The sequence below is a fragment of the Bos taurus genome, chromosome 2, assembly GCF_002263795.3.
Source record: "Bos taurus isolate L1 Dominette 01449 registration number 42190680 breed Hereford chromosome 2, ARS-UCD2.0, whole genome shotgun sequence".
NCBI lineage: Eukaryota > Metazoa > Chordata > Mammalia > Artiodactyla > Bovidae > Bos > Bos taurus.
Window position 1 is genome coordinate 126,586,318 of NC_037329.1, and position 27,259 is coordinate 126,613,576.

General features: G+C 57.6%; 1 protein-coding gene across 4 annotated transcripts in view; it reads right to left on the reverse strand.

The window, feature by feature from the left end:
* Nucleotides 1-26,470, reverse strand: part of RPS6KA1 (ribosomal protein S6 kinase A1) — a 37,886-nt gene extending 11,416 nt beyond the window's left edge. The window contains exons 1-15 of one of the 4 annotated variants that reach the window (NM_001083722.1): nt 26,310-26,466; nt 20,144-20,188; nt 11,619-11,735; nt 11,262-11,343; nt 9,360-9,440; nt 9,098-9,177; nt 7,361-7,467; nt 6,354-6,391; nt 5,872-6,014; nt 5,386-5,456; nt 4,984-5,072; nt 3,957-4,021; nt 3,594-3,696; nt 2,073-2,203; nt 486-611 (exon numbers count right to left, since the gene is read on the reverse strand). In NM_001083722.1, the coding sequence (NP_001077191.1) occupies nt 486-611; nt 2,073-2,203; nt 3,594-3,696; nt 3,957-4,021; nt 4,984-5,072; nt 5,386-5,456; nt 5,872-6,014; nt 6,354-6,391; nt 7,361-7,467; nt 9,098-9,177; nt 9,360-9,440; nt 11,262-11,343; nt 11,619-11,735; nt 20,144-20,188; nt 26,310-26,372 (1,341 nt within the window). In that variant the 5' untranslated portion in view covers nt 26,373-26,466. Of the gene's footprint in view, nt 1-485; nt 612-2,072; nt 2,204-3,593; nt 3,697-3,956; nt 4,022-4,983; nt 5,073-5,385; nt 5,457-5,871; nt 6,015-6,353; nt 6,392-7,360; nt 7,468-9,097; nt 9,178-9,359; nt 9,441-11,261; nt 11,344-11,618; nt 11,736-12,585; nt 12,884-14,529; nt 14,754-20,143; nt 20,189-26,309 lie in introns of those variants that run through there. The other 3 variants (XM_005203200.5, XM_005203201.5, XM_005203199.5) reach the window with 3 other exon arrangements.
* Nucleotides 26,471-27,259: the final 789 nt, after the last annotated feature.

The following is a 27,259-nucleotide window of genomic DNA, read 5'->3' on the forward strand; positions in this document are numbered from 1 at the left end:
GGATCAACTCCAGAGTCCTGACCTGCTACAGAGCCCCGTGCTGCAGGGCGTGGAGTCTCAGCCGCACTCATTTCACCCGACCTGCCACAGAGCCCCACACTGCAGGGAGTGGAGTCTCAGCTGCACACCTTTCACCCGACCTGCCACAGAGCCCCACGCTGCAGGGCGTGGAGTCTCAGCCACATACCTTTCACCCGACCTGCCACAGAGCCCCATGCTGCAGGGCGTGGAGTCTCAGCTGCACGCCTTTCACCTGACCTGCCACAGAGTCCCACGCTGCAGGGCGTGGAGTCTCAGCCGCACGCCTTTCACCCGACCTGCCACAGAGCCCCACGCTGCAGGGCGTGGAGTCTCAGCCGCACGCCTTTCACCCATCCACAGAGCTTCCAGCACTATCCCTCCCCGACCAGAGGGCCAGGGCTACATCACCCACCATCTCCACCCCAGCCGAGCATCCTTGGCCTGGACAAGGTCATGAGGCTCACCTTGACAGCATACTCCATGTTGGTGGCTTTGTGGACACAGCGCTTGCACTCAGAGTAGGAGCCCACACCAATCGTCTCTTTTACCACGTAGCCATCGCTAAAAACCAGGTTCTTCCCATGTAATTGCTGCAGGAGACCAAGAGGTGGGACTGATTATGTGCTCTAGAATGTAAAGTCATCTCCCAGAGCCCCAGGCCTTGGGCCCCTGGAGGTGGCACTGGGCAAGAAGGAAGCCTGGTGCGCTGCAGTCATTGGGGTCACAAAGAATCGGACACCACTTAGTGACTGAACAACAATAGGAAGCCTGGGGTAGAAGGCCTCGGGCAAGAACCTGCCCCTCTCTGGGCCTGTTTTCTACACTATATGATGGGCACACTTGCTGGCTCCTGGGCACCTGGCTGCAGTTTGTGGTCAGTGGGTGCTGAAGCAGGCGGGTAAGGAGCCATAACACACACGTGGAACAGCTGGAGGCTCTGAGAACCCAGGCAGGCCTGCGAGGGGCATGGGAGCCCTGAGCCAGGTCCCAGCTCTCCACTTCCTGGGGCTGTTGGCAGGTTGTTTCCCTTTTCTGGGAGACACAGCCCACCTTGTGGGATGTCTCGAGGCTCTAAGACATTAACTGTATCAAATGCTTTGTGATGCTGAGTGTGTAGCAGGAGCCCTTTTCACCAGGTGACCACACAGCCCACACGGCCCTGCTTCACATCTGCTGTCCTCACATCCAGTCTGGTTTAACACTTGTCTGGGACCAAGATATCCCAGTTGGATAATAAATCACATAAGTCACCCTAACTTTACGCATAACTTTGTGTTATGTAACTCACATAATCCTTGAAACAACCCTCGGGGAAAGGTTCTATCCTCACCCCCATTTACAGATGAGGAAACTGAGGCACGAGGAAGTGTCCCCTCCACAATCCCTGACCTTGGAAGCTCTGACCCAGGCAGTGAGCTCCAAAGTCTCCATTCTTGCCTCTCAACTCTAAATTTCCCATGGAGTTCGGCGAGTAGGCAAGTGGGAGACAGTGGGAAGAGATCCGAGTGCCCGCCCAACCTGTCAGGGCCAGCCACCACCCAGCGCCACCAACCTGGGTGTGCCCCGGCCCTCCAACATTCTGGCTCTGTGTCAAGAAACTCATAACCTGGACAAGGGAAGGGCTACCTACTCCAGTATTCTTGCCTGGAAGTGTCCATGGACAGAGCAGCCTGGCAGGCTACAGTCCATGGGGTCTCAGAGAGTCAGACAAGACTAAGCAACTGAACACACACGCACACGGGACTTATTAGGACCAAGCGTGTGTGAAAGGAAAGCAGATGACGATTCTTGAAAAATTCAAATTTCAGAATATTTTTAAAATAAAGTTTCAAGGTACTAAAAAAAAAAAAAAGAAACTCATAAGCACGCTGCCTTCCCTGTTTTACAAGTGGGGAAACTGAGGCTCAAGGAGGTTGCGGCGCAGTGGGCTCCCCGGTGGCAGCAGGGTCTGAACCCAAGTCTGTCCGCGTTCAGTGCCTGTGTTCTCAGCTCTTCCACCTCGCGGCTTCCAAGAAGAAAGGGACAGCTGAGAAGTTTCTCCCGCCCCTCACCTGTACCACCGCGTGCAGGGGCGCCTGTGTGGCCCGAGGCTTGCCGTCATCCTCCATTAGGCCGGTGGCCACGAAACTGAAGCCGCGGAACAGCTGATGGGCACCGGCACTGGGAGGGATGCCTGGGGAGTCTGCAGAGGCAGGAGCGGGGTGTGAACCAGAGGAGGCACCCTTGACCCGAGGTAGCCCAGAAAGCTGGCCGGGATGGGAGCCTGGGCAGGACCTCTCATCACCGGCTTTAGCCCGTCTGCCCATGTGTGTTCAGACCAGTCCAGCCCTGTCATGCAAGAAACAGCAAAAACCCTCACATCCACCACCCGCCCAGGCCAGGGCACTTTATCCCTTCCTGGAGGCCTTCTTGTGTCTGGTCTGCCCCTTTAGGTCCATCTTCTCTGCAGCAGCCAGATGGAGGGTTCCGATCACAAGTCTGTGCCCTGTCTGTACCCTTTCTCTGCCCTTGGGATAGCCCAGGCAATGAGATGCTTGTGATCTTAGCCTCCTTTCGCCCCACTCCACAGCTCAGCCACGCCCAGCTTCTCAGATCCTTAGAGGAGACTCTAAGCCATTGTACATGCTGTTCCTGCTAACTAGACAACCATTCCTTGTCCATCCTTTGAGGCTCAGCTCACACACTGTCCTCTGAGAAACCTGGCCTCACGCTGCTCCTCCAGCCTGTTGCCCCTGCTAAGCTGCACTTGCCGAGCTGCCCAGAGCTGACTTTGTGTCTCTCCCACTGCAGCCTGAGCCATATGAAGGCAGGGCCTGGGTCTGTCCTGTGCACAGTCAGTCCCCACATGGCTGGCACACTAACGGACCTGGTACATACTTGTCAGATAAATAAAGATGCGACGGGCTGCTCGGGGAAGTGACAAGTTCCCCGACATCAGAGACGTACAAGCACCCCTCTGCTAAAACCTGTCCCTCTAGGAGGCCTTTCAGAACACTCCTCCCCAGTATGTGGCCAAAACATTAGGATTTACCAAGTTCCCTCTCAGAAGCCCCCTCCTTGGCTTCTATCTGTAATCCCATGGACTGAGTGGGTCTGTGGCTAAGTCCGTGTTCCAGATGCGTCACCGAAGCCCAGTTGTCAGAGCAGCCAAAGCCGATTCCCACGCTAGCCCCTGACCTCTGGGCACCGTCACCCCTGCTCTGCCAGACTGTGCACCTCGCGCATTTGCCAGGTCAGATTCTTCACCCCTGACGTGAGTGGGAGCCTGATGTGTCTGGTCTTTCCAGTGGGCTGAAGGTGCCCGGGGCCAAGGGTCCTGACTTTTCTATTGTGGCCCACTCACCCACTCACTCCCACCCCCTTGCCCAGGCACAAAGAAGCCCATAGAGCCCCAGAGTGGGACAGCCAGGCTGAATGAGACGGGGACAAAGAGTCAGAGACTCCCCGCCTGTCTGCCCACACACCTGGGCCTGCCTCAGCCCTCAGGGCCCCTGTGCCCCAAAGAGGCCCCGACTCCCCACTTCCCTCCTGGGGAAGGGAAAGCCCAGGACAAAGTCAGACGAGGGACGCACCCTTGGGTGTGCGGGACGTGAACTCAGTGTCAAAGTAGAAGGTGTCATCGGGTTGCGCCACGGCCGGCTTGAAGGGTGGCTTGATCTCACGCCGGTACAGCTTCTGCAAGGTGGAGTGGGCGCCCTGGTTACCTTGGCACCCCCACAGCCCATCAGCAGCCCCATGCAGGAGGAGGAGTTAATGGCCTGGACGAGCACAGGCTATGCAGACAGGGCATAACTGCTCGCCCTTGGGAGGCCGGCCCGTGCCCCCAAGGCCACGCTGTCACCTCTGCTTCACGTCGGAGGCTCGAGTCAGCAGAGGCCCCCTCCCACCACAGCCGAAGCCCTGCCTGGGGCCCCAGGGTGGATAGACTCACTCACATTCCAGTCAATGGTGGAGTAGAAGACATGCCGCTTGATTTCCTCTGCCCCATCAGGGCCGGAGCCTGCAAGAGCCCAGATGAGGGGCCTGCCCCAGGGCCTTCCGACCCCAGACAGCCGCCCTGTCCTCCGAGTGGCCGCGCCTCACTGGGGTCTGGGACCAGAGGCTGGGCTCACACCACCCCAAGTCCAGCTACCATCCCGAGGCCTACAGACCACTCAGCATTTTCCACTTTCTGGAGCCTCTTGATGATTGGGCTCCCATGTACTGATGGGAGAAGGAGGGTCCAGAGAAGAGAAGCTAGACAACTTGTCAAAGGCCAAAGTCAGGACAGGTCAAACCTGTCCTGAGATTTGCAGGGGGTCCCCACCTCCCCCAGCTCCGCACCAACTTAGGCCTCATCTCTGCTGCTCTTAGCCCATCGCCCTTGTCAGCCACCAGACAGGCTCTCCCTCCTTTCAAGCCCAGACACCTGGATGGGACCTTACGAAGCTGGTCAAGGTCCAGGTGAACCCGGGAGCCAAGGAGCCAACACATACTGATCAGCTACTACAGGCACGTTCATGTGAGTTCATTTAATCCACGAAGCTCGAGATCATTGTCCCTGGTGGAGACAAGGACCTCGGGCTCTGGGGGGAGACGTCAACTGCTTTGGGTCACTCTGCTCACAAACAGCACTCATCCGACCACAGTATCTGTGGAGGGACCACCGCGTGCCAGCAGTGGGGTCCCGAGCCCCTGGCGCCCGAACTCGTGCCCCTTCTCCTGAGCCAGCAGCCTTGGCGGAGGAGCCGTGCCGGCCTCTGTCCTCATCCCCAGGGGGAGTGGAGATGACTCAGTTCCTGCTTTCCCCCAGACACAGGTCACCCCCCCGCCCCACACTCCACACATGGGGCCAGAAGGCAGGGTGGCCGCCGGCATTGTCTGCCCACACAAAGGACAACGGCCCCTTTCAGCCCCAGATGTGGCCCCGTGGCCTAGGCCACAGCTGTACCCGCTCCCCTCCCCTGGGCTGGGGCCACTTACCGAGCCGGTTGGCAGGATTCCGCTTGAACAGGGCCCTCAGGAGGCTCTGGGCTTCCGTGCTTAGAAACTGGGGCATGCCCAGCTTTGCCCTGCAATGGCCCCCGGGTCTCGTCAGGGTTGAGCCCCGCCCCGGAGGCCCCATCTCACCTCCCACCTCTGTCCACATCTCATTTCCAGCTCAGTCCAGACAAGCCGTCCACTAGCTTCCCTCCCAGAGACTCAGGATTCTCCACCCACAGGCCCCGTGGGTGAAAAGGGAGCCCTAGCAAAAGCATAGCACTCGAACCAGCGGAGTGTCTCGTTCTTGGAGAATCTGAGGATAGGTGTGGGGTGATACTCTGGCCCCCAAACGAGGCCAAGAAAGGAGACACCTGGAGGTGTCAGAGAGAGGCTGGAGCTTACTTCAGAATCAGGGTCATAGTCTCCTTCCGGTCCTTCCCCTGGAAGGGCAGGGAGCCCGTCAGCATCTCAAACTGCAGGGAACAAGGGTCCGTTCAGGCTCTGCTCCCGCCCCTCAGGCCCCCCACCTCCTCCCACCCGGGCCAGCCACTCAGCCCCCTGCCCAGGAGGTCCACCTGGATCAAGAACTGTGTGTGTCCCTCCCCTCTCCATCAATCAGACCACCAGGAGCAGAACTAGGGGCCTGAGGTTGGGGAGAGGCCCAGTACGGGGCGGGGGGCACCCCAGGTGGGGCCAAGCCCGGAATCCTTCCAAGGAAGGAAACTGCAGCTCGGAGGAGTGTGAGGCCAGCTTAGCTATGAGAGGACAAGAGAAGAGCCTTAGAGACCAGAAACCACCCTCCCTTGCCCCCATGCCCCACAGATGGGGAAACTGAGGCCCAATGCCTGGGCTGGTTGCTGGATGCTTTACCCCTGCCTGGGCACTCACCATCAACACCCCATAGGACCACCAGTCTGCACTGTGGGTATGGCCCTGGCGGTTGACAACCTCAGGGGCCATGTACTCCACTGTCCCGCAGAAGGAATAGGCCTTCTTCTCATGGTCGATGGCCTCCTTGCTCAAACCGAAGTCTGTGACAAGGAGCGCAAGTGGACACACCTTCAGGACCCCCTACCTTCCTCGCTGCCACCCCTGCACACCCATGCCCTCCTGCCCAGAGGCCTGAGGGCATCACCGCCATGGTACTCAGGAGGAAGGTGAGGCCCAGGGGGGTGAGATGGTCTGCTCAGCATTACACAGTGGGGACCTGGGATGCAAACCCACGTCATGCCAGGCCTGGACTTTTGACCACTTCTAAGTGCCTGGCACAGCCTCTCAGGACACGCGGATACCCTAGCACTCAGCCCAGGTCCCTCTAGAGCCCACCCTTCCCTCCCCTGAAACCGGAGGGGCAGGCGCCCTCCACTCACCAGTGAGTTTGATGTGGCCTTCCTCATCCAGAAGGATGCTGCAATGGAGAGAAGGGTTCAGGGCCCCTCAGTCGTGGGCCTTTGGTGGGGTCAGGTGACGCCACGGGTCTGTAGGGGCTGGGCTCAGCCCAGGGAAGCTGGTCCACCAGGTCCGGCTGATGAATGGGTGGGTGGCGCAGGGACTGGGGGTGCTGCACAGGTGTGTTGCCTACCTTTCTGCTAATTCTTGAAACGACTGTGTGAGGTAGATACTCACATGGCCCCGTTTTAATGATGGGAAGTTAAGGCCCAGGGAGGTTAAATAACTCCCCCAGTCAGAGAGTTAGGAGGTGGCAGAGATTAGATTTGAATTCAGGTCTGCCTGACTCTGGGCTTCCCTGGTGGCTCAGATGGTAAAGAATCTGCCTGCAATGCAGGAGACCCAGGTTCGATCCCTGAGTCAGGAACATCCCCTGGAAAAAGGAATGGCTACCTACTCCAGTGATCTTGCCTGGAGAATTCCACGGACAGAAGAATCTGGTGGGCTACAGTCCAAGTGGTTGCAAAGAGTTGGACATGACTGAGTGACTTAACACTTTCACTTTTCACTTTCTGCCTTACTCGAAAGCTACATCCCACTCCACGTAAGCACCTGCCCCTGGCTCCCAAGTTACCACTTGAGGATATTTAGATGTTAAGGAAGATTCTACAGAGGGTCATATCAAGGAAGGACCTTTAATAGTGGCATCTCAGATGTCACACTGGATTAGCAAAAAAGGTAGGCAACGCCCAGGCACAGAGGTACCTGGTGCTTGGTGATGGCAGCCCTAGTGATGAGGCAGCCCCCAGGCGAGCCTACTGCTGCCACCACTCTGCTCCACCCGCCAGTTCTTGGGGCAACCCAAGAGAGGGGGACTTTCTCAGGGGGAGTCACCCCACCCCCTCAGACTGGCTCTGCTCTAGAAGAGGCCCCTGGGGCCTGCCTCTGCACACCCTAGGGAGCTGGGCAGAGCTGGGCCTTCACTCACTTCTCAGGCTTCAGGTCTCTGTAAATGATGCCTAGACTGTGCAGGTGATCCAGGCCCAAAGCCAGCTCGGCCAGGTAAAACTTCACATCCTCCTCCGTGAACATAACCTGCAACGGGCGGGAGGTACTTCAGCCGGGATCGCCCCTTTCTCAGGAGCTGGGGCACTGGGCACTCAGCAGCTTCCCAGTCCCCCTCAGAGATTCCATACCCCCTTCTCTTTATGAAGGGGTTTAAAGAATAAAGTGACTAATATCCAAGTCACTCATGGTAGCGTTGAAAGGCAAGTAGGGAAAGGCTGGAGACAGCCCAAGGGTCAAGCAGTAAACTAAACTGTCTCCTTCCCACATCACGGAGTGCTCTGCCAGCCATGAGGGGTTCCTAGGTGGTTCAGTGATGAAGAGTCTGCCTGCCAAGCAGGAGACACGGGTTCAAGATCTGGGTCGGGAAGATCCCCTGGAGGAGGGCATGGCAACCCATTCCAGTATTCTTGCCTGGAAACTCCCATGGACAGAGGATGCTGGCAGGCTACAGTCCATGGGGTTGCAAAAGAGTCAGCCACGACTTGGCAACTGAACAACAATGCAGCCATAAACTAGAACAAGGATCCCTCCATATGACGGATGGCTACAGATCCATCTCCAAGGTATAAGTGCCAAGTTACCCCAAAGCACACTGTCATGAAGAAAGCAAAGTACAGTATATGTAGAATGCTGTTTTGTATGTAAGAAAGTAGGGGTCAGGATTCAGATCATACGTTGAATTGGTTTGTATTTTTTTCCCAAAGAAACATGGGAAATTTAGATAAGAAAAATGTTTACCTAGAGGAGGGAGTCGAGAGGGCTGGGGTGGGAGGAAGACTTCTCAATGGATATTTTTCTTCTCAGTCATGTATTATCTATTTGATCATTCAAACAGCATTTTAAACATTTAAAAACTTTGGTTCTCTTCTAAAATTTAATTTGTATTACTGGTCCCATTTTTATATCTGGCTCAAATTCTTATATGTGAGTTCAAAAGCCTTTTGGTTAACAGCACATAATCCTAAAGAATCCAGCTTTCCAGGTGGATTTGAGCTTCTCCGAATCCTCATAACCCTGCCCAGGGAAGCCCTGAAAAAAATGGAAGTGAAGGGGTTTCCCTGGTGGCCCAGTGGTTAAGAATCCACCTTGTGATGTTAGGGGCACGGATTTGATCCCTGGTCTGGGAAGATCCCACATGTCTTGGAGCAACTAAATCTGTGCACCGCAACTGCTAAGGCCAAGCTCTAGAGGCCACAAGCTACAACTCCTGAGGCCAATTCACCCCAGAGCCCATGCTCCACCATGAGAGAAGCCACTGCAATGAGAAACCCAAGCACTGCAATGAGTCCCAGCCCCCACATGCTGCAACTAGGGAAAGCCTGCATGCAGTAATAAAGACCCACCACAGCCAAAAAAATAAATAAAAACTCTCAAATAAATAAATCTTAAAAAAAAAAAAAAGAAGAAGCAAGGAGGTGAAGAGGTGAGAGCCACTCTTGGGTTCCTGGAATCAGGGCAGGATCACATCCTGGGCCTGATTCTCCTCAACCATCTCAGGGAACTCTCAGAATTTCAGCCAGGGAATGGGCTCTGTCCCAGGGTGGGTCAGGGAATGCTGGGCAGGCCTGGCGAGTCCCAGGTGGAGGCCTCACTTTCGCGCCAGCTCCATCCGGGGCCCTGGCAGTGGGGTGTCCAGGTGTCCCGGGCGTCAGCTCACCTCTTTAGAGAGCCGGGTGAAGAGGTCCCCGCCACGCAGGAAGTCCAGGATAAGGTAGAGCTTGCCCTCAGTCTGGAAGGCTGGGGAGACAGGAAAAGGCCATGGGGGAGCCAGCTGCGCCCTGGGCCTTGTCCCTCTGCCCCTCAGCTCCCTTGGTCTGCCAGGCGGCAAATGGGGCAGTATATAGGGGAGGCAACAGCCCCCCAACAAGGGCAAAGGCCGGCAGGTGGGGTGGGAGGTCAGAGAGGGTCTGTGGTCTTACCGTAGTGCAGCTTCACCACAAACGGGTGGTTTACGTCAGCCAGGATGTCTCTCTCCATTTTGGTCCGAACGCGGTCACGCACTGGTCAAAGGAAGAAGAGGCTTACCAAAGGTCTGGCCGCCCAGCACAGCACCGCCCCCAGCCTTGGCTAAGACGGACTCTCTTTTCTACTTGTTCCTCATGTCTCTCGGCAGTGCCCAAGACTGGCCCTTGGTGCCCTGCCCATCTCTCTAGCCCTGTCGCTAGCTGTGTCCCGAGGGGCCATTCAATCCAGCCAGCCTAAGCAACCTGTTCCTTGTGTGCCCCCAGCCTCTGCCCCTGTGGCTCCCCCTGGGATGCCTTCATCAGCCCCTTCTCCGTCTGGCATAAAAATCTCCAATTCCCAGACTTCCCTGGTGGTCCGGTGGTTAAGACTCTGCACTTCCACTAGAGTGGGCATGGGTTCGATCCCTGGTTGGGGAAGTTCCACATGCCATGCGGTGTGGCCAAAAAAAAGCAAGAAAAAAGTCCTTGATTATAGCTGAGGGTAGACTCCCTGGGCATGAATTTCAGACTCATAGGTCTGAGCAGGCACCTCACCCTTTTTTTTTTTTAAGAATAAAAGTCCCTAGGCCGTTCTGATCGTCAGCCAGTTCTCCTCTGACTCAGTTCAGGCATCCTCTCCTCCAGGAAACTTTCCTTAACCTGCTAGGCTGAGCTGGAGCCCTCTGGACTCTTGTAGTGCTCTATGTCCCCCTTCAGAGCACCTTTCACCCTCTAATTTTCTTGCTTCACTCACCCGACAAGGCCAGGACCATGCTGGATTAACTACCCTCATCACTGCTTCCCAAATACATCTAGCATTTTCAAACTATCAAATGACCCTACATTTCTGTTCAGGCATAGTTCCTCCCTCCTGGGGTGTCTTTCCTCTATGTTTTCAGTCTGGAGAGAAGGCCTAACTCACCCTCTAAAGGCACAGCTCACCTGGCTACTCCCATGGGAGCCTCTCCCCTGTGAGGCTGAAACCCAGATTCTCCTGGGTCCCAGCACCAACTGCACCAGCCTGTGGGGTCCCGCACCCCCTCCCCTGTCCCAGCCTGGGAGCCCTTCACAGCATCTTTCTCCTTCCATCATCCTTCCTGGGGAAGGATTCCCATTCCTACCAGGCTGGTCTTAGAGCACCACAGCTAAGTCACCCCACAGCCAGCCCACTGTGGCCACAGGAACCCAAGGCCAGTACCTCCTATTCTGCCCCCACCATCCTAGCCGGGGCCCACTCCTCCTGGTCAGCAGGACCAGCCTGGTCCCCAGGCTGACCAAGGAGTCACTGTCCAGTCCAAAGCCCACTCGCAACCACCCTCACACCCTCTGTAAGTCTGGGAATTCTAGACGTGGGCTCAGCTCCTTTCTGAACCTCTCCATCCATCTCTGGGGCCCTGCCTTGACTCACCCTCTCCAACCCGCCCAACTGCCTCATTCCCTGGGTTCCCTCCTCTCCTCTCACGCTCTCCCCAACTCTGAGAGGTCTCCCTCAGACTCTTCAAGCATCATGAAGCAATTCTGCTAACAGAATGCCTCGGCCTAACCAAGCTGATGCCTGATATCTGAAGCCCTTGCCCCGCCCGCCCCCGCAACACACTGCCAGACGCCCTTCAGCTACAGACACTGGCACTTGGCTTAGGAGGGTGGGAAGGGGTTAGTTCCCGAAGTCTTTTCTTCTGAATGGATCCTGTCTTTGCCATTGGGGCAGTGGGAGAGAAGGAGGGGCTGAGAATAGGCCTGTTTCTGTATCTTCAGACCGGGTATTCCTGGTGAGATAGCTGTCTCTCCCATCAGACCCTAGGCCCCTAAGAGCTGGGTGTCATCTGCCCTCTATCTCTGCCCAGCCTGAGGCTCTGCGGGGAGGCACCCCCCACTCACCTTTCAGCGTTGCCTTCTTTAGTACCTTCATGGCGTACAAGTGTCCACTGTCAGGTCGGGTGACCTTTCGTACCAGGAAGACCTTAGACGGCATCGGGGTGGGGGTGGTGAGGGGGAAGCAGAAGAGAAGATGGGCAGGGGGCTGACCCTGCCAGCTCGCATGCCCCAGGCTGACCTTCAGCTTCCCTAAGCACCAGCTTGCCCTTGTGTTGCCCCTGGGTACCACAGTGACCTCTCTCCTCCTCCCCTCAGACCCATCAACCCTTGCGCTCTGATCCTTTGAGCTCCAAGGCGGTCCTCCCACCCCCACTGTGACATGACCAGTGCTGCCCTCCCAGCTGTGGGCTCGGGACTCACTTTGCCAAAGGATCCTTGGCCCAGGACCTTGAGGAGCTCAAAATGGGATGGGTCGGCCTTCTCCGAGCCAGCCTTGACATGGTGTGTGATGGAGATCTCCTTGAGAACGCCCTCATCCTGATGGAGGAACAGAGCTGGTGAGCATGGTGGGTCCCATCCAGGTCAGCAAACGGCACGGCCCCCCATCCTGAGATCCTACTCCCGCCAGATCTCAGCAGACAGGGTCCTGCAGGCCCAACCAGCCAGCTACCCTGGAAGACGAGGCCTCCCAATTCATGCATATCAAAACCCAGGGAGGGCCAAACCACCAAGGAGCCGGGTCAGGCGAGCTCGTATCGTTCCTGCTGCTCCAGCCTGGTCAGGCCCAGAGGGATGCCCAGGCACGGCCGGGCTGAGCCAATGCCAGGCTCTGGCTGAGGCCTACAGACCTGCCCCAAGTCCTCCCTGGAGGCTCCCCTCCCGCAGCTACAAAGGTTTTGGTTTTGCCACAATAGGAAGTCGAGTTTGCTCATGTACTGGGAAGGCACAGCTGGGTTTTGTTTCTGGCCAAGATGGAAGATGGGCTCTCTCTGGTAGAAGGACAAGGCTAAGATACACAAGAACACAAAGTCGCCACTTCAGACTCCCCCTAGCATCCCAGTAAGTGTCAGCCTGAGGTTGAGGGAGTAAGACTGGGACTCTCTGCACCACCCTCTGACACTTCCTTCACACAAGTCTACTAGAAACTCCTGCCAGGTCCCAGATGTTCTAGAACCCCTCTGCTCTCCCTCCAATCTGTTGATGCCACCCTGGAGCCCGGAAGTGCCTCCTCACTCTCCCAGGAAGCAAGGCTGGACAGGGTCTAGTCACCCAGGAGGGTCAGGCATGGGCAAGGAGAACCCAGAGCCAGCTGTTTCCAAACTGGTTACCAGGGCACCTGTTCCAGGGGCCACCGTCAGGCCAGGCCCAGACAGCTGGGCACACTCACCGAGTCCTGCCTGGGGCCAGGGCCAGGGCCAGGGCCAGGGGCAGGCAGGGAGGTCTGGCTGATCCTGGGCCGCTGCTTCCTGGGCAGCCAGGGGAGCAGGGCCCAGAGCCGCAGACGGGGCGGCTTGGGATCCTGCTCCATGCGCCCGGCTGGGCCGAGGCACCATGGCAGGAGCAGGCAGCGTCCGGGGCTGCTGCGGAGGTGGCCAGGCCCAAGGCGGATGTGCAGGGTGAAGGCGGGGGCTGGGCCAGCCCAGGGCCGCCAATCACTCAGGGCCTGTGGTTTCCCAGCTCCCTTACCACCTCCCTTCCTCTCTCTCCCCCACCCTCCCCATCGCCGGAGGGCTGCCCTCTGGCCCTCCTCCCCATCCTCCCTGTGGGCCTGCAGAGGGAAAGCCCCATATGCCAAGCCAGCTGCTGAGGAGGAGACAGGTGCCCAACAGGCAGACACAGGGACCAGACATGTTCAGGCAGATGAGGAGGGACAACCAACAGGCAGAGGCAGGCTCCCTACAGGTGAAGACAGATGAAGGCGCACATCCAACAGATGGGTAGGAGAGTCCCCGTGCCCAGCAGGCTGGGATGCACAGGGCCATGCACCCAACAGGAAGGAGGTGGGAAGAATACACATCCGATGGGCAGAGACAGATGGGAACATGTACCCAACATACAGAGGAGGCAGGAAGGGACTCATACCCAAAAGGCAGAAGTGGACAAGGACTCATATCTACCATGGAGAGGCAGATGGGGGGCACACATTCCAACAGGCAAAGATAGATGGTAACATGTACCCAACAGGCAGAGACAGATGGGGATCCAACAGGCAGAGGCAGATGGGGGCTTGCATCCAACAGGTGGAGACAGATGGGGAATGTACTCAACAGGCAGAGACAGAAGGGACACGACCCAACAGGCACCCAGCTATGTGACATGGACCCAACAGGTAAAGACAGGCATTCATGGAGTGGAGACAGACAGGAACTCAACAGCAGAAGCAAGTGGGCAGCAGTCAGAGGCAGCCAGCGTCAGTGAGGCCCAAGGAGGCTGACAGATACCCAGGGCACATAGACACACAGGCACCCAGAGAGTCAGACCCTGGACTTAAGGGCAAGAGCTCTGGGTTCCTGCTGGTCCACCTGGGGGAACATCATCTGCAAAACCCCAGCACTTGAGAGAGAGCAGTCTGGTACTTGTGGCCGACTCATCTCTGAGGAATTCCATTTCTTTGGGCTTTCCGTCCTATGCCAGGGCCTGAGAGGGGCCCAGGATCAAGTCACTAGACGGAGACGGATGTCTGCTGAGTGTAATCTGATGACTCTGACCCTGACCCAGACAGATATCCCAAAGCTGTCATGCCCCACTTCAGGAACCAGAAACTGAGCTTCACCGGACAGCGACTCACCCAGGCTCAAAGTGAACTGGTGGCGGAGCCTGCTCAAACCCAGGTCCTCTCCCTGGGCCCTGCCTGGCCGGGGGTCAGCAGGCCTCAGGGGCCAGGAAAGGGAGGGCGGGCAAGTCAGCCAGAGCGATGCCCTGCCGAGCCAAGCCCGGCCCCTCCCTTAGTACCAGGGAGAGTCTGGGGACTTCTGCCTCTAGATGTCGACCCTCAGAGACGCCTCCCTTGAGGGAGCCTGAACAGCCACAGAAGCTGCAGTCACGAAAAACTGCAGGTCAATCAGGCCCCTGAGAGGAACCCAGTACGTGGGACAGGCAGAAAACCTGGCTGAGAGAGGGGCTGGGGAGGGCAAAGACCACACAGCAACATCGACCTGCCCCATCCTGAGGTCTGAGTCTCCACCGCTCGGTCTGCCTCTGACTGAGAACCGTCCCTGGGGACAGAGGTAGTCACCCGGAAACCCCAGGGCACAGAGCCACCCCCAAACCCATTCCTGGCGCAGAGTCTTGGTGACAGACACCGCTGGAGGCTGGCCAAGCCTCTGCTCACCTTTCTGGGGCAGGGGCGTGAGTCTCTCTCAGCCCTGGGGAAATCTGCTGGGGTCTGCATGGTGGGTCCCACGCCTATGGCCAGAGAGCCTGGCTACTCCCCTCACTTCTGCTTTTGCAACTTTCCTGGCCCAGAAGGCAGGGTCCCTGACCCCCTCCTTCTCACTTCCCCCTCTGCCGGGAGGAGGGACAGAACATGGGTAAGGCTCCCCTGCGGAGGAGGGGACACCGTAGACCCCAAGCCCACAACTCCAGGGTGGATGCAGAGAGACCTTTCTCCTCGTCTTCTCTGATCCTAAGGAAAGAAGAGCCGGACACAGACAGAAGTCACAAGTAGAGGCGGCAGCCACACAGGGGACACCCTTTACTTGCAAACACCTCCAGGAGAGAATGGGGGGCAAAAGGCAGCAGGGTCACCACCTCTGACAGTCTGGCCCAGAGCACGGGCGTTCCTCCCCCTGCGGTGACCTTCCCATGGCTGGGCCCACCCAAAATGGCAGCCCACAGAGCAGGCACGACCGCACTCAGCGCTGCCCTGAAGAAGCCTATCCGCCCAGGGCCCTGAGGTGGGGGCGGTGGGGGGGGACGGTGCAGAAGGCATGGACCTCACAGGTAGCCGTGGGGCAGGGGGGACCAGGCCCGGCCCTTTGCCACATGGCCTCACCACATCACTCACCCAGTACCCTCACAGGAACTGACACACACAGATGCACAGAGTCCGCTGATCGGAAACCATTTCCACAGACATGCCCTATGTGGAAACGCCCCCACGGACACAGAACTTCCCCTTCCAGTCCCCACAGAGCCCCTGACAGCAGTCTGAGGAGGGCCTGCTGGCTGTTGGGCAAGATACTTCCTTAGACTGAGGCCTCTCGTTGTACTCCAGCTTCTCCTGGAGGACCTGGGGTCTGGGGTTGCCCTGAGAGCCCCAAAGCTCTCTGGTCCAGTACCAGCTACGCCCCCGCCCCGACTCCTCACTACCCCTGTACCCTTCAGAAGCAAAGAAGGCTCTCCGTGGCTGGCAGGGTACAAGAAGGGGCAATAGGAAGGACGCTGTCTCCAAACTGCCTGCTCTGGAGGGGTGCGTGCAGGGCCTGGGAGCCTCTGGTGGCAGCAGCGGGGAGGACAGCGCCAGACCCCACCCCCTGGTCGTGGCCCCATTCCCCCCATAGATACTTCCTCTTATTTACTTCCTCCCACAAGGCAGCTGGAGAGAAGCCCAGAGCGCCACCCGCCTCTGCCCCCCGTTACCACACTCCCTGCCTGATCCCTGGCCTGTAGGGTCCCCAACCTGGGCCTCCCTCCAGCAGCTGCAGCCCAAGCCCACCTGCTGATCTCTGGCCCTAACGGACATCAACAGCCCCTCCCCCAGATGGCAGCATCTGCAGGGCCTCCCAGGGGTGCCCCCTCTCATGGGGCAAACATCCCCAGACGCCTCTCCCAGCATGCCTCTGGGCAGTGGGTCCACAGTTTCCAGGCCTCCTTGATAGGCCAGCTGGCCTTGGGCCCGAGGCCAGGACTGGCATGCAGTGACAATGAGAACTGTGCCTCTTAACTGAGCATTTATTGCAGGAAGCCATTCTTTCCTTCAGCTTTTATTGGTGTGGATTCTGCCAGGCTCAGATGTCCTACTCCAAGGGAAGTGCGGTCATCCCATTCCAGAGAAGAGGAAACCAGACTCAGACAGAAAGTGACTTTCCCAAGGCCACATGGCTAGAAAGGCAGAGAGCTTGGGGCAAAATCGAAGCCTACAGGCTGAAGCATTTCATCATCACCCTCCTTGCGAGGCCCACCAGCCTGCCTCCCCTCGGGACGTTACTCACCGCTACGGGCCAGGAGCTATGTGTCCCCAGGCCAGGAGCCAGACACTAGGAGGCGCACGTGTTAAGGAAGCCTCCAGCCTTGTCCTCAGGCAGCTCCCCCAAATACACAATAACGAAACAGAAGCGTGGCGTGCAACAGTGCAGGCCAAGTGCTGGAGGTGCCCATAGGGTCTCACTCTCTGCCCGGGGTAAGATCTGGGAAGATGCGACAGTCTAGCTGGACCCTGAAGATCAATAGGAGCTGGCCAAGCAGAGAGGTGGAAAAAAGACACTCCGTGTAAAGAGACCAGCACGGAAAAGAGGCCTGAGGCCAGGAGGGCAGGGTGGGAAACTAAGACCCGTCTACTCATTTGTTCCCATGCAACCCTTTCTCCCTATCTAAGCCTCAGCTTCTTCTGTAAAATGTTCGCACCCTCAAAAGGTTGTTTCAAGAAGCAAAAATGGGCCACAGAGATAAAGGGATGTGGTAAACAGAACTCCCTGAACGGCAAGGGCTTTCTTACTGCTGCAGGGTCTCCTCTGGGCAGGCTGAAGGGACAAGAGTCCACGGGTCTCAGGTGTTGCGAGGGTGGAGGGTTGGGGAGCCTTCCCCGGCCAGTCCCAGGGAAATTCCCCCCCGAACACCTGAGACTCCCAAGGCTCCCCGAAGTCCACAATCACATCCTGCCTGAGCTCCAGCCAGGGGAGCATGAGGGATCCGGGAGGGATCAGGGTTTCATAAACAGGAAGAGAGGAGGGGAGGGGGGGAGACGCTCAGCTCTCAAAATAGACCTGCAGGCGCTTCCAAGGGGTCCAGCTCCGGAGATAGCCAGGGAGGGGGCCTGGGGTGCCCAATCCACCTCCAGGAAGGGAGGGAGGGTGAATGGAGCCCCAGCATGCCTAAAGGACCAGGTGCACACGGGGAGCTCTCATCCTAGACTGCAGTCCTCTCTACAGCTGCTAAAACCCCAATCCCTTCTTCTGCCTGAAACGGATCAAATAAACAAGCGTTAAACACCAATATGATGTCTCAAACACTGCTGGATGCTCCAATTTATGCACATCACGTTCCTTCCTTCTGGGTGGCCCTGATGGGTGGACTCTAGTCTCCTTTTACAGAAGAGGCATCGGAGCCTCCGAGGGGTAAAACAACTCGCCCAAGGTCAGCTGGCAAATAAGAAGGAGGCGCAGGATTTTGAACTCAAGAGAGCCTGCCTCTCCTCCAAGTCAGGCCTCTCCTCCCCCTGGAAGGGCCACTTCTCTCTCCAGCTGCCCAAATCCCGGCTTTCGAGGCCCAGGCAAATGCCAGCTCTGTGGGGAAGGTGACCTGGTGCCCCACAGCCCACGTTTCCTCTTCTGCCACACACAGCAGTGCCCGTCCATCTGGTCCACCATCAACCTTGAGAGTGGATGCTACTGGGTTCCCTGGGACGTGCTCATCTCATCATGCCCCAGAGAGGCAGGTAGGCAGGTGGTATATTTCACTGCCCACTGTCAGGCCTGGCACTGAATGGAGGTTCTATGTGCCCACAGCCTGTTCCTCCCCATCACTGCATCCACCACACAGCTTTCTCATCACCACCCTTCCCCAGTGCTGAGAACTCCCTAAAGGTGGGGTGTTGACTTCATTTTGGGGTTCCCAGTGCCATGAACATGTGATGATGCAAAAGATAAAACCAGCTCCTTCCACTGCACAAAGTGATGAGGTTCTGACCACAGGCTGAGCGCCCCCTGGTGTGTTGAGCCCAAAAGTGGGCACTGGGAATGCTACAAGATTCTGCAGCAACAGAGGTGAATGAGCAGGTGCCAAGTAATGATGGAAACTGAGCTCACAGGGACGCAGTGCTCCTCCTCTTCAGCACTCAGTGTGTTTCCTGGGCTGGGAGGAATGTGGGTTCTGTGGTCAAGCAAGACCTGACTTCATTGCCCACTAGCGATCTGGCCTTGGGCCTCAACTTTCTCATCTGTAAAATGGGGAGAGTAACAGTTTCTACCTCTGAGGATGTTATGAGAACCGAATGCAAAGCTCCTGGTATGGCACTTTCTTTCTCTTAACATGGCATTCAAGGCTCTCTCTGCCCCATCCATGTCCAGCCTCGTCTCCCTTCCCATCCCAGGATCTGCTGTTCCAGAAGCAGGAAGGAGTCACAGACTTGGGATCAAATGTAGGTTGTCCACCTAGGTAAGTGCTTGTCTTCTCTTAACCAGCCCCTCTAGCTCTGAGGTGAGAAGCTGCACTCACCACCAGTTCCCTCAAAGCTGCAGGCACCTCTGCAACCCCTAGAACTACAGCCCCAAGATCTGAACATCTGGATCTTCACTGGAGACCTACAGTCCCTTCATTACAAGGCAACCAGGGGCAGCTACTTGATGGGAAGAGATTCTCCCACATGAGGCTGAGACATGTCAAGGGGCCCAGTCCACATGACTCGGCCTGGCCTTTGATGACCCAAGGTTGCCATAGTAACAAAAAGAGGAGGGGGTGGGAGCCTACTTCTGTTGGCCTGCCCTGCCCCAGGAAACTCGGCTCCCTTATCTTAGGAGGCTGAGTCAAGACAAACATCAGGACCAGCCCTCGGTCCATCTCAAAGGTCGGGCTTATGGTCTGATACCTAGGCAGACCCAGGCCAGAAGGGCGCGGCCACTAACAGGCAGTGGAGCTGAGCAACACGGCCAGGCACTCAGGCTGCCAGGGCTAAAGCTACTGTGTGCCAGGCAGCTGCTCTTCCATTTGTCCTTCAAGTCACTTCTGAGAGGCAGGAGGCAGGTACCATTATTCCCATTTTACTGCTGAGGAAACTAGACTCAGAAGGGAGAAGCTTCAGGTCAAATGGCGATGGTGGAGGCAGGACTAGAACTCAGGTCAGCTCTACTGCCAGAACTCACGCCCTGTCCTGCCTGGCGGCTTCCACAGCCCCTCCCCAGCCAGCAGCTCTGCGACCTCACAGCACCTTGAGAACTGGGTGAGGTCATTCCCTGCATGGTGATGAGAAAGCCCAGGCCAGACTGTCCCCCAGCCTCGCAGTGCTGTTGACACTCAAAACCAGCAACAGGCCCTGGGGAGCTGAAGGGAGAGCCCAAGGGACCAGAGACCTCAGAGCCCAGGGAGCCGGCCTGGGGCTGGGAGCAGGGAGCCCTGAGAAACGGCCTGTGTGCCACGTGCCAGGCACTGGGCCTTGGTTTGATTGGAGGCCACCAGGTTCCCTCCAGCGCCAGGTGCCATGCCCTCATCAGAGCCAGTGGACTTGAGCCTCTCCCATCAGCCCTTCACCCTCTTAATACAGTCAGCCAAGCCACCATGAGCAAATAAACAGAGGAAGCGTCCTGGTCTCGGTGACAGGTAAACCTGAGTTCTAGCCTGGCTTCTGACCCTGTCTGGGCCATAGTCCACTCACCTGAAGAACTGGAAGGCTGAAGTGAGTAATCCTGACATATGGGGTTGCCTCGAGCATTCGGTGGCACCAGAGAAGGACTTGGGCTTCCCTGGTGGCTCAGTAGGTAAAAAATCCACCTTCAATGCGGCATTCGATCCCTGGGTTGGGAAGATCCCTTGGAGAAGGGAACGGCTACCCACTCTAGTATTCTGGCCTGGAGAATCCCATGGACTGAATAGTCCACGGGGTTGCAAAGAGTGGGACATGACTGAGTGACTTTCACTTTCACTTTCAGAGAAGGCAGGCTGAGCTGCCTGCCTGCCCCAGGGGGCCTCACACCTGGGCGGGACAAGGTCAGTGCCTCCCTCCTCGTCCACTCCAGGCAAAGTCACTCCACCCTTGACGATCCCTAGCTCCGGTGCTAGGGCCTGGGCCTTACCTTGGATGGCTGAAGCCCAGCTTCCTCCCCTGAGGCTTGACCATTCTGGAAAAGAGAGGATAGAGTGGGGAACACTGTCAGAACTTACCAGAGTGGCACAAAGCAAAGACAGACCCTATGGGGCGCCCCAGCCCCTGGCTGCTCCCAGTGGCTAGAGGAGCCCTGGAGGCAGGGGCGGGAGTTCTGGGAGGGCACAGGCCTCAAGCCTCCTGCAATCGCCCCAACTCAGGCAGCCTGCTTTGGGCACCCCTCCCATGTTCTCTGCCTAGAAAACATCTCATCTTTGAAGGTCTGGCTCAAATGCCACCTCCCCCAGTGAGAAGGAAAGGACTGTGGGTGTGTGCCAACTAACCAACTCAAGAGGCCTCAGTTTCCCAATCTGTAACATGGGTATTTACATCCACCTCCCAGAGTTGATGCAAGGGCTGAAGGACACAAAGTCTGGGAGAGTGCCCAGCCCAGAAATGCCCTGGCCCTGCCTGCTCTGGGACCCCTCTCCATTCTTGCAGAATCACTGCTACTCCCTATGAACCTTCATTTTACCACTTATCACAAAGCAGGGACTACTGACTCATGGGCCATGCGTGCTAAGTCACTTCAATTGTCTCCGACTCTTCGTGACCCCATGGACTGTAGCCTGCCAGGCTCCTCTGTCCATGGGATTCTCCAGACAAGAGTATTGGAGTGGGTTGCTGTTCCCTTCTCCAGGGAATCTTCCCCACCCAGGGATCGAACCCACGTCTCTTAGGTCTCCTGCGTTGACAGGCAGGTTCTTTACCACTAGTGCCACCTGGGAGCCCCTCCTAATAAATGGGGAATCCTGGGAGGCAGAGATGAGGCTTTGGTGCTAACAGCTGCTCTCTTCCGAGCCCCTGCTGCACGCCGGCACTGAGTTTGGTGCCTCACACCTGGGGCACCATTAAACCCTCCTGACCTGGGAGGTAGGCCTGGGTCCCATTTGGCAGAGAAAGAAACTGAGGTGCAGAGGGGCCTAGTGATGGCACCTAAGGCCATACCACTGCTCAGTGGGGATTCAAAATCCGGTCTCTGACACCAGGAGGTGCTCAAGAGGACTGAGGAAGAGGAGCCGGCTCCAGTGCCCAGCCAGGGCAACAGAGAGGCAGGCATGGCAGCTGGCCCCTGCGCAGTCCTCCAGACCCCAGACTTCGCCCTCCACTGGGTGCTGTCCACCCTGGGTATACCACCCCTTTCCTGTGTGATATGAGGTGAGTAACCTACCCCATCCGGGCGCTGGGAAGCTAAAAGGAGCAGTCCCCAGCCCTCATGCACAGCAAGAGTGTGGAGAGACCAGGAAGACCCAGGACTTTGGAGCCAGAGGCCAAGTCCACAGGGCAGCTGCAGTCTTGTTGGCAGCAGCGGGCACAGCTGTGCTTTCCCCATTATATAATCTTCCTGCTCCTGGAGCAGCACTCCCTCCCCGCCAGTCCCTGGACATCCTGCCCCTTGAACCCCCTTAATGCCCCTAATCCTCCCCAGGGGCCAGTGTTCTGAGGCCCCATCATACGTGTTCTCTCTCAGGAGCTTGGGAAGCAGGACTGGGCGGAACCAGGCCTGAGGGGAGGAGGAGGCGTGAGGCCTTCGTAGACAGAGTTCTACTTCACCCAGCATTGCAGACTCCTGACATAACCCCGGATGGTAACAAGGGCCTACACGCCAGCCTCCCCCATTCTAAGCCCTCACCCTTCCTAAAACTCAACTGCAATCATCACACTTGAGTAAGACTCCCCTGGTCACTCACTCCTTACTGAGAACTTTCTAGGTACCAGGCCTCAAACTCTTCCATGGCTTCCCACTGCCTGCGGGATAAAGTCCCAGATCCTTGGTATGGCATTCAAAGCCATCATCTCCAGCTCCCACAGGTGATTAATGTGGGTTCTGGAATCTGACCTTGTGGGTTATCACCTGCATAACTCTGAGGTTACTGCATTTCTCAAAGCTTCAGTTTCCCCATCTGTGAAATGGGGATAAAAGTAAAGTACCTCACTGGGTAGCTTTAAGAAGCAGGCAAAATAGTGTCTATAAAATACATACATCCAGGGACTTCCCTGGTGATCCAGTGGGCCAAGACTCTACACTCCCAAAGCAGGGGGCCCAGGTTCGATCCCTGGTCAGATCCCACATGCCACAACTAAAGATCCCAAGTGCTACAACTAAGATCCGGCACAGCTAAATAAATATTAAAAAAAAAAAAGTACAGCTGGCATATAACTGGTCCACAAACAATCACCATTATTACTATCCCTATTTTGGAGCTAAACTGAACAAGCTGAGACCCTGAACAGATCAGCTTGTCCCCAAGCATTTGCATGGTGGCTCCTTCTACCAAGAAAATCTTTCCTGCCCAGTCACTTCAGTACACTCCTGATCTTCTTGGAGGACTCAGTTAAATGTCTTCTCCTCTGTCCATACAGCCTCAAGTCCTTTCCTCCCTCCTCTGGGCCTCACAGCACCGAGCAAACCTCAGATTAACTCAGGGAGGAGCCACGGCTTGTCCAGTACTGTCTCCTTGGCACCCAGCTCAGGGTCTGGCACATAGCCTGTCAAATGAAACCTCAAACCAGCAAAGCGAGCAAGGAAGCCAGAGTAGGTTTTATTCCTCCCATTTTTCAGATGAGGCTCAGAAGAGCTGAGTGACTTAACTGCAGCCTGTTAGCAGGTGACACATGGGGCTATGACCCAGAGTCACATGAATCCCCAGTGAGAGAGAGGAGGAGGTGGTGGGTGAATCCAGAGGTGGGCGCTTACAGAGCAGTATCTTGGAGGATTCAGGGAGCCTGTTTGGCTGCCTCCAGTCCCGGGGTCTGGCTTGGGTACCATCTTCATGCAACGCCCAGGCCTGTAAGAGCTGATGCACAAGGTCTCTTGCGGGGAATGGGCGGCCCCGGAGAAAGCACTAGGAGTGCAAAGAGGACCACAGGTGGCCTTCCCCTTGAAAGCCGGGGTCCTGGGAAGACAGGGCGCATCTGCCCTTCCGGACTGACTGTTGCACAGAGGGTGGAAAGAACACAGGTCTGCAGCCACAAAGACAGAGCCCCTAATGCTGGCTCTGCCAGCCACTCACTCTGAATGTGTCTGTCTCATTACTTCTCTGAGCCTCGGCTTCCTCACCTGTACTAGGAGGGCAGGTCTGTCTTGTTCACAGTGGCACCCTGCTGGTTGGAGAAGTACTTGTCACATTGTAAGTGCTCAATAAATACTTGTTGAATGAATGAATAAGGACAATGATACTGACCTTGCAGAAAACTGAATGAAAGACCCTGTCTACGAGTCTGGTACAGGAAAGGCCTCTGGCCCCTTAGAGGATGGAGACTCACTCTCCTCCCGCTTCCTCAGAGAGCAATACTCATGGGCACAGCAACCGAGGGCCTCCAGGCCATTGTGCCCCCTCCCCAAAGGTCAGAGATGGGTTCCAATAAGCATCCTTCCTTCCCACCCAAGCCGCTCTGTCTTGGGAAGAGAAGCATCCAGGGCAGTATCTGGAGAAGCCGGGCAGCAGATGGACAAAGACAGCACGTGCCCCATAGGCAGGAAGCAGCCCCAGGAGTTGGGTTCAGAGCCCAGCACTGGCAACCCTGCCCACTGCTGGAAGCTGGGGGCCAGGTGCCAGGGCTGGCTGGCACTACTAGCCCTCAGCCAAGGCTGGACAGGAGAGTCTGCCAACATCCGGAGCCTCTCCTGGAGTACCTTCCACCTGGCCGGCTTGACCCCAGCTCTTGCCTGTCTTTAAGCCTCCGCCTACTGGGTAGAAGACAGTGAGAGATCTGGATTCTAATTCTGACTCTGACATTAATTCACAGGCCAGGTCCCACTGAGTTCAGTTATTCCATATGACAGGGGTAATACTCTCTGCCCTGAGAAGCTGTTTGGAGAATTATTTGACTTTAATAAGGCCACACTGGCGGAGTGGGGTGGACGGCACAGAGCAAAGCTCTGCACAGCGAGGCCGGGCCTGCGGCCACGGTTACTGAGCCCAGCAGGGCCAGGGGGAGGCCCCGGCAGAATCCTCACCCACACTTCCAGTGGGGTGGCTCCACCTGGGCCACACCCCAGACAAGGCCCTGCCTCCGAGCAGCCCATTCTCGGCAGCGTCACAGGGAGAGCAGATCCCAGGCCTCTGCCAAACGCCCTGCCAGCCCCTTGGCCTGCCTCCCTCCCGGCCAGGAGCCTGTACCTGCAGGTCAGGGTGCTGTATCACTTACATGTCACCTGGGCTGAGAACAGCGAGGCCCTGTTCTCCAGTAAGAACCTGCGCCCAACCCGTGCCCTGGCTGCCCCATGCCTCCTGTTACCCAAACAATAACACCGAGTCGCCTGGCACTTCCATGGAGTGGGGAGGAGGAAAATGGGCAGCACTCCTTAGGGCTCTGCACCCTCTCAGGCCCAGAAAGCAGAGGCCAGAACCCAACCCTGGCCAGTGGAGAAACAGAGGTCCAGAGAGGCTATGGACTGACTGAGGGTCACACAGCGAATCCGAGGTGAAGCTCCTGTAGAAATCACAGCCCCCCTAAACCAGGGAAATAAGCCGTCTTTTTTCCTCTCAAAGTTCAGGTGCAGTAGGACTAAAACTGAGTTGAGTTTCCTGTTTAAACCTGGTCCCTGCCTCAGGATTTCCCAAAGAGAAGCAGGAAGCAGTGCCCTGGACTGGGAATCAAGTTTCTGGGTGTCTGCCTTCCCAACTAATATAACCCACGGTAAGTCCCTCCCTGGCCTCTCCCAGTCCACCTTCCTCTAGGGAGGCCTAGGTCTCAAGGGTGTGCCAGGACAAAGGAATTTACCTCTGAGCACCACCCCTAACCCCTTGTGCCCCAGTCCTAGAGGGTGGGCAGCCCGTGGATAGGGGCTGCAGAGGGCCGTGTTCCTCAGTTCAGAGGGTGAGTCAGCGGGAGAACTTTTGAGCTGTGCAGGGCCCGTAAAAACCCCATGGCAGGGATCCCAGAGCAATTTACTCCAAATTGCGCCTTCAGGTTGGTTACCTAATCTTGCCGCGCCCACCCTCCAATAGCCAGTGTCAGCGGTGACCATCCCTTTAAAGGGGCAGCACACTCCGGGTGCTGGGGACCCAGGATCCTCACTCAGCTCCCAACCAGCGGCCCTGAGGGGCAGGGCACTTGGTGGTTGCCCCAGGTAAGAGAGGGCAGAGGAGGGGATCTAAGTGGGGAGGGATCCGAGCCCCAGCCACAAGAAAATCACTTTGGGTCTCAGGCTCTCTGAGGTTTCCATCGTCTCCCTCATATCCTCACATCCCCCTGGAAAGGCAGTATCACCTACTGTCCTTCCCATAATGAGGCTGAGGGGAAAGTTTTGTCCATTTGCCGGTTCAAGGTCTTGACCTTGACCCTGGTGGGCACAGGAAGAGCGAGCCTTCTGCAAGGTTAGGGCCTAAACCACAGTATCCTCAGAAGGCAAGAGCTGCTTCTGGGAGAAGCTAGGCAGGCAAAGGCCAAATTCCCTAGAGGCCCAACCCTTCCCATGGGAGGGGGCAGGAACCAAGGACCTCCTCATCTCCAGGAATAATTTTCTCAAAGGTCTAAGGTTCCCCATTCTCTTCTCCCGAGCCTGGGAGAGGTGACACAGGCGTCCTCTGACCCTAGCCTGGAGCAAAGAAAACCAAGGGTTTCAGCCCCAGACGGGCAGAGTCACCCCAAATTCCACAACTGCGACGATCAAGAAGGAAATCCTTCTAAGGTCAGCAGCGGAGATGCTGGGAGCTCTTGGGGTAGGGCCGCTGTGAGACATCAAGAAGTTGGCAGGGGGCTGGGGTGGGGGGGTCCCATGACCCTCGTCTCTTGTGGAATCCAAGACATCTGGCATCCCAGCCCTGGTCCGTCTGCCCTAATGAAGGAACCTCCGACGGCTCCGGGTACAGGTCCCAGGTATGTGTGGGGTGAGGCGGGGGTCAGATCTAAGCGCAGCACGGGATTCGCTCTCCGGGGTAAGGGGCTTCCTCGGGGCTTGGCAGAGCGGTCCCTCGCGCACACACACCCGGAGCATTAGGGGGTGGAGCCGGAGACAAGGCTGGAGACCGGAGGGCACTCGCGTCCTCGCGGGCGCCCGCCAGGCTACAGCGGCGCCGCGGGCCGCCCCGCCCCTGTGGGGACTCGGGCTTGCCGGCCGCCGGCGCCCGTCCCCCGCCCAGCTCACTCACCTCCGGGTCCAGCGGCACCAGCTCCATGAGCGGCCAGGGCTCCTTGAGCTGGGCGAGCGGCATCGCGCCGCAGCCGGGCCGCCCGTGCTCCACCGGCGGCCCGAGCCGCGCCGCCTCCTGGGTTCTGAGGTCCCACGCTCAGCGTCCCCAGCGTCCCCTTCCTCCCCGCCGAGACCCTCTTGCTCTGGCTGGGCCGTCCGCCGCCGCCGCCGCCGCCGCCGCCGCGGCACTAGCACTTCGGCTCCCTCCGTCACCCGGCGCCGCCGCGCCCATTGGCTACCTGCGCGAGGGGGCGGGGCCAGTGTAGCCCCGCCCCGGCCCCCGCGGCGCGGCATTCCCAGGGAGGACCCCCGCCTCCGCCACGCGGGGAGTGAGGGCCCCGCCTCCACCGTGAGCCCCCGGCCCACGCTCCGCTCCGCCCAGGAGAGGCCCTCCTGGCTCCTCCCTCCCAAGCCCGGTCCCCGGGGCCCAAACCTCATCAGGGCCCCCGGTTTCCCCACACTCAGCTCATTTGGAATAGCTTCCCAGATGCCCCCTCTCTCTCCAGCGGGCCTGTACCCCCTTATTCCCTTTACCTCCCCTATCTCCCCTCAACCGCCCCCCCCCCCCGCCCCACTCCCAGTCACACCGAATGTCCTAGGCCTGACCCAGGGAGAAGCTGGAAAAGGAAAGGAGCCTGAGCCCTACTCCCCTTGTTGCGAGGCCCTAGGACACTCCCCGCATCCCACCCACCCCCCACCCCAAACCGACACTGGGATCCCCTGCGCCCCAGCTCCGGGCAGGGTACGGATCTTCTTTCGCCACCATCAGGGCTCACAGTACCTCCAGACTGATGTCTTAATATGCATGCTTTGCTCTTTTCAAGCCAAGTCTCTCCAGAATCTCTCCAGCTGGAGACCTGGCTCTGGGCTGATTGGGTTTTGTGCCCCCTCTGGGGAGGCTCCCAGGAT